The sequence below is a fragment of the Tiliqua scincoides genome, chromosome 1 (assembly GCF_035046505.1).
Source record: "Tiliqua scincoides isolate rTilSci1 chromosome 1, rTilSci1.hap2, whole genome shotgun sequence".
Classification (NCBI taxonomy): Eukaryota; Metazoa; Chordata; class Lepidosauria; order Squamata; family Scincidae; genus Tiliqua; species Tiliqua scincoides.
Window position 1 is genome coordinate 234,555,002 of NC_089821.1, and position 12,910 is coordinate 234,567,911.

General features: G+C 42.1%; 1 protein-coding gene across 2 annotated transcripts in view; it reads left to right on the forward strand.

Moving 5' to 3' along the window:
* The window catches only part of CNST (consortin, connexin sorting protein), a 55,137-nt gene that overhangs the window by 23,497 nt on the left and 18,730 nt on the right, over positions 1-12,910 (forward strand). For both annotated transcript variants that reach the window (XM_066617691.1, XM_066617699.1), the window contains 4 exons: positions 5,439-5,626; positions 5,947-5,977; positions 7,602-7,688; positions 8,818-8,932. In XM_066617691.1, coding sequence (XP_066473788.1) covers positions 5,439-5,626; positions 5,947-5,977; positions 7,602-7,688; positions 8,818-8,932 — 421 coding nt within the window. The remainder of the gene's footprint in view (positions 1-5,438; positions 5,627-5,946; positions 5,978-7,601; positions 7,689-8,817; positions 8,933-12,910) is intronic.

The following is a 12,910-nucleotide window of genomic DNA, read 5'->3' on the forward strand; positions in this document are numbered from 1 at the left end:
CTAGCGGGGACCATTTCAAGCAAGGAAATAAGTGCAAATATTGAGAGGAGAGGGTTTCAGAATTTAGCAGTTGGTGATTATGTGTTTAGCTAGTCTTCATAGTAAGGTTTTCATAGTCAGAAACCACTAATGGGTACAGATGGGAAGAATGGAAATGGAAAGAATGGAATGATTCATGATTTTTTCCTATCTGAGTCTTCCCATTTTTTCTGGAAAGTACTATAAAATGATGAGAGAGAAGAGCAATCTGCCTACACTATGCCTACACTACACAGGTAGTGGCAGGGGTGAGAAAGAAAATTGTGATCTAGTTGCCTCCATGGGAAGAAATTGTCCAGCAGAGGAGAAGGTATGAGAGATAGAAGCAGTAAGTGTGTTGCAAGACATGCAATACATAGAAGAGTAGGTCCAGGAGCCAGTAACCAAGGTTACATGTTGTATCTGTTTCTGCTAGGATGGTTTTGGTGACACTTAAGTTGATATAGGAGTCATGGGGCTAGTTAACTAAGATGTAGTGATTGCTTGGTTTAGAAAAGCAGTTTCAAAAATGCAGAGGCAATAGAAAGTTCATAGTGAACTCATTAGGACTAAGCAACAGCTGGTTTCAGGAAAGAAAGCAAGACAAGGACAGTGCTTTCCAGGGGCAGGTTTTTCAGCAGGGGTTGAGTTACAGTTTGTTTCTCTTAGAGGGAAGTAGGCATGGAGAAGGGGAGGCAGAAAGGAAGCTGAAAAGAAGAACAAGAGGCTCTGTCCTACGTCCCCTATGGCACTGTGGTCCTTGGTTTATTGACGGGAGTGATAGTGCTCAGTGTAGCACTGACCGGTAACGCTCAGGAGGATGGAGACTGTGCACACAGGGGGTCTGTGGGGAATTTTGCCAAAGATCAACATAGAATCTGTTGTGGGGTGAGCCCATTCCACACCATACTTCTGTTCGGTAGTGATCCTATAACCCAGAGGTTTTCAGAATGGGGCATTGGGACACCCCAGCCTGTGGGCCCTGGCCTCTTTCCCCTTAAGGGGTGAGGGCAGCAAGGAGGCAGGGAGGGGGCAGGCAACCCCCAGGATCGCACTGCTCAGGAAGCTGCAGGGGCTTGTCTGTACTTACCAGAGCCTCTTGCAGCCTCCCGGAGGTGCGGGGAGCCCTGTGCTACTGTTTGCAGGGCTCCCCAAAGCTTTAGAAGTGAAAGTGGAGAAATTGCGCTCCACTTCCGATTTTGCAGTCGGACGCCAACCTCCACTTTCACTTTTGCTGACCTGGGGAGCCCTGCAGAGGCTTGCGCAGGGTTCCCTGCACCTCAGAACAGCTGCTGCAGGAACTAGTGAGTGCATCTCTGTCCCTGCAGCCCCCTGAGTGACGCGATCCTGGGGATCGCGTCGCTGCCTCCCTCCCACCCCCGCTGCCTCCCCCTACCCCCGCAACAACTTAACTGCAGGTTTCAAACTCCCAGAGAGTTTGAAAACCACAGCTATAACCCATCCCCAGTAGAGATGGCCATTTTTAATTTTATCATATCTGTCATCTATGCTGTTTCTGTAGCTCTTTGTTCCTCTGCACCAGCCATTTTCAACCACTGTGCCATGGCACACTGGTGTGCCATGAGTGGTCCACGGGTGTGCCACATGAATTTGGGGAAGGTCATTTATTAGTAGGGCCAATGGGGATTTGAGCCCTCCACTGGCAGCATGGTGTGCCTTGGCCTTTGTCAAAAACCCAGTGGTGTGCCTTGACAATTTAAGTGTCTTGTAAGCATGCCGTAAGATGAAAAAGGTTGAAAATCACTGCTCAACACCCAATCGCTAGAAACTGCTTGGTCTGAAGGCCAGTTGCAAGGGTGAGGCTGTGGTTGCTCCACTATCTCTCTCCCATGCAGTCCCACGACCCAGTAAAGGGTCTCCCACATAGCCTCAGACTCCTGACCAACCATAACCAGAGAGTAAGGGTTCTGGCTCTCAGCTCTTCCAAAAAGATTCCTCTCTAAGCCTGAGGCCTCTTTTCCTCCTGTTTCATCTTCACTCCAGTAAGCAAAAGCTAGCCTTTTTACCCAAAGTTCTGTGGGCCCATGAGACTGGGCTGGATCATGCTCATCTGGCATGCACCCAGCACCATGTACTCATGTGCATATACCTTGCAATAGATAATTTAAGTATAGCCACAGTGGTTTGAAGTGGATCTTATCTTTCCTCATTCTTTTCCATTTTACTTTTCATATATCTTGTTTTGGTTTGGTTTTCACATATTGAAAACCTTTGCGCAGTTGCTCCAATAAAATACTAAAAAAAGATGTCACAATATACAGGTAAAAGTGGGAGAGGTTTGTTTTTTAGATATATAGACACAGTAAAGGAGAGCAGTGTTTGCACAGCTTCAATAAATAAGTCAGAAGTTGAATTAGCAGCAGTTATCCATAGTGTCCTGCTCTTTTGCTAATGGTAGAATAATGCAGTGTTGTCTTGCAGAGATAAACTTAAGATTACAGAAGAAACAAGGGAAAGATTAAGGGGTCTAAGAGCCTGTTTTATTACTAAATTACTAAATAAAGCTCAGCCACATGCAGTGATGTCCCAGGCATGTTCTTTTTACATTGTGTACTTTTGTGTATTTATATCAATAGGTAGAAGTGTTTGAAAACTGTTACTTATTTTATTCAAAAGTAAGCTCATTATGTTCAGTTAGATTTAGGCTATAATCCTATTTTACTCACTGGAAACAAGCACTTTTTTATATTGTATGGAACCTTTATTGGCATTAATGGAACAAACACCTCTATCAATTGTTTTAAGCTACTCTGAATCTGCAACAGGTGGGAACCATAAAGTTGAAGATTATACTGGTGATTTCAGAGGGATTAGATTCAAAACCAGTTATCTGTGGTGTATCTGGGAAACAAGAGAGGAAAGAACACCAACAGGTGCTAGGAAAGTTTATGTTAAAATACTTTAGTGCTTTGTACTGTAAAAAGTCCAACAAGGAGGGCAGTAAACACTTCTGTATAATACACTTGTGTTCTCCAGTGTATTACTTTCACATTTCTGGTAGTTTTGGCTACATATAATGGGCTACATGGGTACCTGAAACATGAGCACATCTGCAAGTAATGAAATGTCTTAAACAATAGTGTCTATAACCAACAGGATAACTTCTGGGTCTTTCGTTAATGTTACAATTAACAGTTCTCATAAGGCACTGTCATTGTGGAGATGTACTTCGCTCTACTCAGTGGTAATACTGTTTTCCAACAAATGCCAATGCTGGGGATTGGTGTTACAGAGAGATTTGCTAATGTGACTAGATTATGAACTGCATGCAAGACCCATGGTGTGGTTTACAGGCACATGATGGTCAATATCTGGAATGGAAATCTCTTGGGACCTGTGTTTGAATTCCATCTTGAAGGGAAAGCAGGATTTAAATGAAAATAAATTATTAGGCTTCTGTACTTAGTCTGAAATAAATGATTTCTGTCTTATTGTTGTGATCATTAGATAACGTAACAGAATCCACAGGATATCTTTGACCATTAAATAGTTCTGGGGTTATAGGCCCACGAATTAAAAATACATGAGCGATTTGTTTTCAAACCTAGAAACTGTCCATCTGATAAATATCACACTAAGCGACTAAAAAGAGTGAATGACAAGTGTCTCGATATCTGCAGGGGATTCATTCTGGAACACCCCACGGTTAACTAAAACCATGTATACCAGGGAGTGCCCTCCCTCGCCCTCCAGAGGGTCCTCTGAGCCCAGCAGAGGCTACGCACGTTCATCCATGGCCTCTGTAGGGGTCAGGCTGAACCTTACAATGAAAAAAAAGACTTCCATTTTTTTCATAAAACTGGAAGTGATGTTTCTAATGCCTTACAAGGCATTAGGAGGCTCAGGGAAGCCCTTATAAGGCATTAAAAATGGACATTAAAAACAGTTTAACGAAAAAACAAGTCACACCTTTTTTGTTGTTGTAAGTCTCAGTCTGAACCTGACAGAGGCCGTGGGCAGACGTGCACAGTCTCTGCTGGGCTCAAAGAACCCTCTGGAGGCGAGGGAAGAGGAGCTCCCCCTGCCTCCAGATGGAGCGCGTGCCAGACAGGCACAGGCAAGTGATGCAGATAAGTGAAATCACGAATATGGGGGCTTCCTATATTCTATTTTATAGGTTCTCTTTTTAATATGTTTATCCATGTTGTAGTGGCTTCTAGGGTGTAATCCTAACCAACTTTCCAGCACTGGCATAGCGGTGTCAGTGGAGCATGTGCTGCAACCTGCACTTGGGGGGATAGTCACAGAGGTCTCCTCAAGGTAATGCAATGTTTGTTTCCTTACTTTGGAGTTGCGTTGCCCTTATGTTAGTTCTGGAAAGTTGGTTAGGATTGCAGCCCTCGTTACATAATTAGAGATTGATAAGCAAATAATTTCCACTGATAATTTCTACAAATAATTTCCACTGAACAGGCCTATTGAAGGATTCTGGAGGTAGCTGCAGAATTTGATCCACACTGAATCAATAACTGTTGTAAACATGAGCCTGATTATCTTTCTTGACAATTTTTCAGTTCTAAGTGTTTTATCAGTGTAAATGACACTTGGTGATTAATTTGGCATAGTACTGTGCCATTCACTTTATAGTGAATGTTAGATGTTATAGATGTGCAGTTATATAGATGTTATATATGTTATAGATGTTATATAATATCTTTATATATGTTATATAACATGTTATAGATGATGTTATAACATGATGTTACATAACATGTTATAGATGTTCAACACATACAGATGTTCTGAGGCATCATAGCTTTTTGAAACAAAGGCTTTCTAAAGACTAGAATAGTGTTTGGGAATGGTAGAAACATAGTAAAGGTCACACTTCCACAAATAGAAGACTATTCTTTTGATGGTAATCTTTTTATTCCATTTCTAAATATAACTCTTCATACCTTATTGAACTATGGCTCTTGTTGGTTTTGACCTCAGAGTAGCACTAATCAAGAACTGCTGCTAAACTATACCAATTTGGTTTACCTATAGGCTCTGTTGTTTATTGTTCCAATAAAATTTAGTGCTTAAGGTTTGATTCAACTGAACAAATGATAGCAGGTAGGGATGCTGGTGTTTGCATCCCTGTGACTAACAAAATTCAAAGTGAGCGTGTTTCAAGGTCTAAAACCCTACCCAAATTAACCATGGTGTAACACAACTGCATACTGAAACTTTACAAAACAAAGGTATACAAAAGCTCCATCACTTCACCTTCTATAATCTCTCACACAATCCATCCCTTTTCCTCCAATCCCATGAGGAAAGGGAAGAATGAACCTATAAAAACTACACCTCCCTTGGGTACTTGTACACTGGTGCTGCACAGACAGCCCATGTATGGGCATTGGAGCGTAGTTGACATATATATATTTGCTTTATCTTTAACTGTTACACTGCAGACTTAGCAGCCAAACAAGGGAAGACTGACATTACAGCAGCTGATCCTGCACAAAATAAGGATGGAAACAAGACAAATGCAAATTGTCCCCAAAAAGAACCAACAGAGACTTTGCAGGCCCTCTTCTCTCTTCTTCGAGAAGAATGTGAGCCAATGGATTCTAGAGTACTGCCCCTGTGTCTCCATCAGGTATTGAGAATATTTGCCTTGATTGCTCTGTGATATAAATATTGTTCTACTGTTCAGTGAATGTCTCTGATCTCAAATACCAGATTGTGCAAATACATGTAGCTGTAATTTAGAGTAAAACACATTTCATATACATTTTATGCAAGATGTAGAATATGGAGTGATCTGAGGTTTGTAAACAGTATTCAAATTAATTTTGTTCTTGCTTCTAATATATTTGAGTATGTCCCCTGCTGCGGAGCAGATGCCTGCTTTTGAAGGCTGGTTTGAAATATAATGATAGCATAATAAATATGAATTTTTTTCTTTTATCATTACAGATTGCTGAAACCTATTTTCAAGATGGAGAATGTATCCTTTTTAAAAGCAAGACTGGGGTTTTAAATTTTTTTAGTGTGTGTTTGTCATCAAAATCGTAATGAAAAAATATGACTGAATGTTTTCAACTGTAGGTTGGGGTAAAGCCAAATTGAACAGGTTATGAGTATCCATAAGCATGATTATTAAGATGTTTCATTCCAGTGGGGAGTTGAAGTATTAAATCCTTTTCTCAAATATGTACATCTACTGGCTGCAAGAATTGTGAAGGTCCGCATGTTGAACTGCAGATATCTTGTTCAGGGGCTTATACGTGAGTGTGTTCTTAATTGCAACTTGCATAATAATAGATTCAATCTTGCCTCAGCAAAACATATAGTAATTTGTTTTGGGTGCAACCCTATTTGACTGCCGAAACAACATCTCTGAGATACTAGTGCAAAATCTATCATACGTAATACCAGCAAGAGAGCGGGCAGCAACAAGCAAGTCACGGGCTGCTGGCTGTCTGGCAGCAGCGTGATCCCGGCTATCGCATTGCCGCCATCCCCCTGCCCTACCCCTTAAGGGAGCAAAAATAGGGCTTCCCAGGCCAGTAGGTTACAACCCACCAGTTTGAGAACCCCTGTATTAAAGTTTAAAGTTGCACAAGGCCTTTATAATCACTCACTTTTCATGTCTCTGGTGAGTTGGACTATAAACAAAGTTGGTGAACATTTAAACTCCTTGGGAAAAATAGTTTACAGCAGAATTCCTGTAGTGGTAATAGTTTGATTTTGAGCACTTCTTCCATGGGTGACTCAGATAGGACTAGTTTACCCTTCCTGATAACCCCTCCTCAGAAATACCCCAAGTGTCCATGGAACCATTCATGTGAAAGTACCATCTGTATGAACTGGTTTCTCCTTGTGATACATGACCACTGTAATGTCTGCAGAGTAGAGTGCCATTTGCAAATGTGGGCTAGCTCCATAAATCAACTCATCATACTATGAACAAAATGCTTCTGGATTTAATATGTGGTCACAAGATATGCCTGTTTTTAGGTTGCTTAAAAACCACTTGATGGGTTATGAAGTGTGTAAAAAGAATATAGGTCCTTTGATATTCCTCTGTAATGTTCAGCACTATAATCAACTTCTTGGGGGCTGGTTTTCTCTTCTGTGTTCTAACTGTGCAAGCAAAATTTTGGAAGCCTGTACCTTTAAAGGTTGTTTAAGGGGTGTGCATGTATTTGCTAGCATGCAGAAATAAGTGGGACCAGGTCATACTGGGTTGTATTGTTCATGTCAAATCTAGCATCATTCAATGTGAAATTCAAATTGCTCATGATGACAGGCCTGTTTCAGAGAGTGCATTGCTTTCAAAAGAAATACTACTTATTAATATGCATGGTGAATTAGGAATATTGACTGCAAGAGAAATAGATGTAGAGGGAAATAAGAGTTGATTCTTGCACCCAGGTAAACATTCCTGTAGCACCAACATGTTAAAATTTCATCATCCTGGAGAGAGCTGGCTCACGGAATTGCCAAGGGTCAGACTTGACTGAATGGATAATTTGATTCAAGGGCAAGCTGCTACTTTTGAAAACAGTTCTGTATTGCAACTATGCTCCACTGTTAGTCTCTGTATTTTCCTTTAGTTTTCCAATTAGATGAGAAGGCCATGAAGTTCATTCAGCTTGAACGATTATATCATGAGCAGCTACTTGCAAATCTTTCTTCTGTTCAGCAGCAGTGGGGTGAGTGTGTCCCATAGTGAATAATTATCAGTTCAAGAAGGCTTCAGAAATCTTTTTGTTTTTTATTAGGCCAGAGTATATTCTTTGCTGAAAAACAAGAAATAGCTGCATTTTTTTTAACTCTGACCGTTGTGAGATATACAGCTTGTTATTATATATTCTCCTCATCTAATTTTATGAGAAGCATCATAAGAACATAGGAACAGCCCCACTGGATCAGGCCATAGTCCCATCTAGTCCAGCTTCCTGTATCTCACAGCAGCCCACCAAATGCCCCAGGGAGCACACCAGATAACAAGAGACCTGCATCCTGGTGCCCTCCCTTGCACTGGCATTCTGACATAGCCCATTTCTATAATCAGGAGGTTGCACATACACATCATGGCTTGTAACCCATAATGGATTTTTCCTCCAGAAACTTGTCCAATCCCCTTTTAAAGGCATCTAGGCCAGATGCCATCACCACATCCTGTGGCAAGGAGTTCAACAGACCAACCACACGCTGAGTAAAGAAATATTTTCTTTTGTCTGTCCTAACCCTCCCAACACTCAATTTTAGTGGATGTCCCCTGGTTCTGGTGTTATGTGAGAGTGTAAAGAGCATCTCTCTATCCACTCTATCCTTCCCCTGCATAATTTTGTATGTGTCAATCATGTCCCCCCTCAGGCGTCTCTTTTCTAGGCTGAAGAGGCCCAAACGCCGTAGCCTTTCCTCATAAGGAAGGTGCCCCAGCCCAGTGATCATCTTAGTCGCTCTCTGTTGCACCTTTTCCATTTCCACTATGTCCATCCTTAGTTTCAATTAGATTTCAAGCTTTTAATGGTCTAGTTATTCTAGTGCTGTAATTGTTTATATTTCCTTTTTAATTGTTACCCTGCACATGCCCGATCTCGTCTGATCTCGGAAGCTAAGCAGGGTCAGGCCTGGTTAGTACTTGGATGGGAGACCGCCTGGGAATACCTTGTGCTGACCGCCTGGTGTTGTAGGCTTATACCATAGTCTTTCGAGACTGAAGGTTACCAACCATAATCTGGTTTATGAGTCTAGAATATATTCATAAATATTTTGGTTCCTTTTGAAAATATTAATACATTATATTGACTGAGATGTTTTTGTATATTGATGTAGAAAAAAAATGGAAAGCAACCGCATCCAGTAGTGTTCTAGCTTCAAAGAATTCTGTTAAAGATCTGAATAATGAAGAGTTAAATAAACTTGCTGAACTTTGCACATCACATCAAGAGTAAGTAATGGAAATTATTCTTCTTAGCCACAATCTGGTGTACGTGTTGTTGCACTCAAGGGTTGAGCAACTTGCCAGTGACATGCTTGACCCGATTTTTTGGTTTTTTTTAAATAGCAACCTTTCCATGCCACTAGACAGAATGGGTTTGAAACGACCCAAAGTTTAAAAAGCAACTTTTGATTTAACACAAAGCTAACCTTACAGCCCAATCCTACCTAACTCTATGCACAGTGATGCAGGGGGTTTTTGGACCCTGGAGGTTGGGGAAGGGGACATTAGTTCTCTGGAGTAAGCTCCAGCACCACCATGAGACGACGCAGACCTCAATCATTGGGGGAAGTCCAGGATGATCCATGCAGGCAGATCACACCCAGGAAGGGGGTCAGGATTTGATATGCACCGCTGCCAAACCCACCCGCTTCCTGGGCAGATCCACCCTCCTCTCCACCCCTGTCACTGCCCTGTTTCACCCTCACCCCCACCCCATTCAATCTCCTCCAAGCCTTCCTCCAGCCCCCTGCACAAGCTTACTGCTTTGAGGGGTCACCAGTGCTTTTCAGCAGCCAGAGCTGGTAGAACATGCATGCAGCCAGAGCAAAGAGCACATAGGATTGGGCTGTAAATATGCCGTGAAGGGCAGGGGTTGAACTTGCAAGACATAGGGTTGCAGTTCTCCAAATGCTTTGTCAGGTAGCACTAATTGAAATCCACACAAACAAATATGGGGAAACTTTGCACATTTGAAACCTGCCAGTGAAATGCTTCTACCTCAAACAGAAGGTCACCAGCTCGCTCTCTGTGCTTTGACTCCTGATAAAAATATTTTAACTTTTGGTAGCTTCTTTGAGAACTTTATGGTGGAAAAGCAGGATACAGGCCTAATCAATCAATCAATCAACAAATGTGGTTATTTATTTTTAATGAGCAAACTGAACCACAAATAAGTCACATGGAGCCGTAGATGATTTCTCACCTCACCTTGGAGACTAGGTGTATGTCCCTTCTAATTACACAGCACTCTGGTGGTGCAAAGTAACCACTGCTGCATATGCTTTCAAATGGGATATAATCTGTGTTCTGTTGGATTCATTGTAAGTTTTCCTCCTGCTCTAGGCACTGCTTTAGCAGGGCAAAAAGCAAGTCATCTTGGAACGTGGCTGCCATCATCACCCTTGAACTAATTCAAGAGCAGAACAGATAACTGTGTTTAGATTGGGGGCGAGTCAGGGTTATTCCCTCCACTACAACATAATTATGCCCACGCATAACTGACTTGAGGGCACTTTGAATCTTTATAGGAGGGTGCTTGATGGAACTGCTGCTTTCCACGCCAACACCAGTGGCGGTTCTGGCTGCCTCTACTTCAGAGGGTGGTGGTTGATACCTCCCAGCTTGTGTCCTCAACCAAGAGCAACACACAAATTATAGCTTTTTATTAGAGACTGATGTGGAATTACAGTATCTAATAATAGCTGTAGGATTGGTGTGTGACAGATGCAATACCTTGGATCCAGTGAGGTGGCTGAAGAACCAGGAGTGGGCACAGGCAAGAGTTGTCAGAGCTCTTTTCTCCTTTCATGCTCCAACCTGTTCCCCTGCATATCTCCCCCTCCTCCTTATAGGGCAATTTGAGGTGTCACTGCTATCTCCTCATTCCACAACCTGATACTCTACCAAGCACATAACTACTAGAACTCCTTGTATGGAGAGATTGAACATCATCACCCAGCAGCATCATAGCAGAAACTTGAATCTTGTGGTTGCATTTGTAGCCCCTCTTTCTTGTATCTAATAGTAAAGTCTTCATGAAAGCCTTCTCCATTAGATACAAGATAGAGCAATTATAAATGTAACTAACTATGCACAATTTGGCAAATATGCAATTTTCAATAGACCATAGCAAGGAATTTAGGTCTCTGTTTGAACATTTTTTGGGCACACCCGCGATGCAAAAAGTTAAATAAAGATATCCTTTAGGCACACCAGTATCTGAATATTGTTGCAACCACTAATGCACTATAAATGGAGAGAGGAGGGTTATATGTGATTTCAAATGGAAGTTAAGTAATCTTTGTTTATGTACTTTATTCTTGTTCTTTATGACTGTTGGAAGCTGTTCTAACTTTGGGTAGGTTTCAATTTGTATTATCAGGCATTTTGCTGTGAGAGTGTCCTTTTTTGTAGATTGTGGGCTTTTTGCTGTAAATTGTTTTCTCATTACAAGGTGTCAAATTTATTATTCAAGGGTACAGAGCATGTGGAATTTTGAAATGAAATTTTACTGTTGTGCAGCAGATGCCTTTTCTATTATCTGGGGGTTTCAGTTGTATATTAGTTTGGTTTATTTTTTATGTTACCCCTGGGGGCTGGGGGATAAGAATAGGCTCTCAGTTTGTCTGTACTAAACAGGCACCGGGTAGATGGGACTCGTTGGCCTGGGAAGGCAGCTCATGAGAGAAGGAAAACTCTGATCCTAAACCTCCACTGCCTTGTGGCTACATCCAGTTGTGGAAAAGGCTTCAGGAGTCAACCTCGAGGCAAAATCCGGAGCCGGAGTCCCTGAGGCAGTTCATGGCTGAACACAGTCATGTTCTGGCAACTTCTGCGATTCTGCTGGAACCAACCGTATTGGCCTCTGCCTTTCCATTTGACCATTTCAGCGATGTTGAGAGGGAGGGATTTGCTGCATGGGTAACAGTCTATCCTCCATATCTACTTTACCCAGGCTTCGCGCACTGGAGAGGACACTGTTCCAGAACCACTATTCAGAGCGCGATACCATAGTCTTCCGAGACTGAAGGATGCCAACAGCAATTATTTTTATGCTAAGCTTTATGTTTGCTGGTACTGAGGAAGTCACGGGTACTAGTGACTTTCCAACAGGTGATGGTCCATAATTTAGTGGTGAAGCACATGCCTTGCATGAGGACAATTCTAGGGTTGATCCTTGTTTTCCCTACCTAAAAGGCCTCAGGTTGCAGGACTGGAAGAGTGTAAACACTGTAGGCTTGATGCTCAGTGGTCTAACTTAACATGAGTCAGCGTCACATATTCAGCCGAAACTGTGCTGACACTGACTACCTTGCTGTGGATAGTGCACAAGGTCAAACCACACCATAGAATAAGGGAGTGAATGAAGAGAGGAGTGTGTGAACCACACTCAATAACTGTGAAGAGGTAAGGTATGGGAATTTTAGTTCTACATGGATACAAAGTCCTCTTTGTGGTTCTACAAGCCACCTATTATGTCCCCTACTTCTCATACTTGTCCTTAGGTGGCTTTTCCCATCTATAAAGTTTAAAAATTAGATATATTTCCTTCCAGCCCCAGCAGTGAACCTCCTTCTTCCCCAGCGTGAAGATTGTTAAAATGAGTGAAGGGGAAAATCACCACTCAACCCCTTCTACTCTTCCTGATGGCCACTGTATATTCTCTCCCCATTCATGGCTGCTTTGGAACTAGTATAGTCCAATATGCTGTTACATGTGTGGTGTGACTTGGCTTTTGTGCTGCTGTGTTGATATGTTTTAAGAGGCATATTTTCCAGTGCACTTCCTGCACATCGCAATAGTGTAGCATTAGTGGCTCAGAGTCTGACCTAGAAAGGCTCCAGCTCAGATCCCACAGCAGCCACAAAACTCACCAGTCACATTTTCTGAGCCTCAATCCTCAATTTGTAGTGTGATGATAGTTGTGACCTACCTTACAGGGTGGTTGTAACGATTACTGAATGAGCTATTATGAATGCTAGTTTTAAAAAAATGTATCCGGTTTTGAGACTTTTCTAATGGTGTGTGCCAAATCACAATCTTTGTGTATTGTAGAGAGCCAGTGTGATTTAGTGGATGGAATGGGGGACATAGACAGGGAAGACTGAGGTTTCAAAGGAAGTTTACTCTTTGTGCCATTTCCTGCTGAATATCATCATCATATGAATCTGCTGCTTACTCCCAGTGCAGCTATTTGTGTGCGCG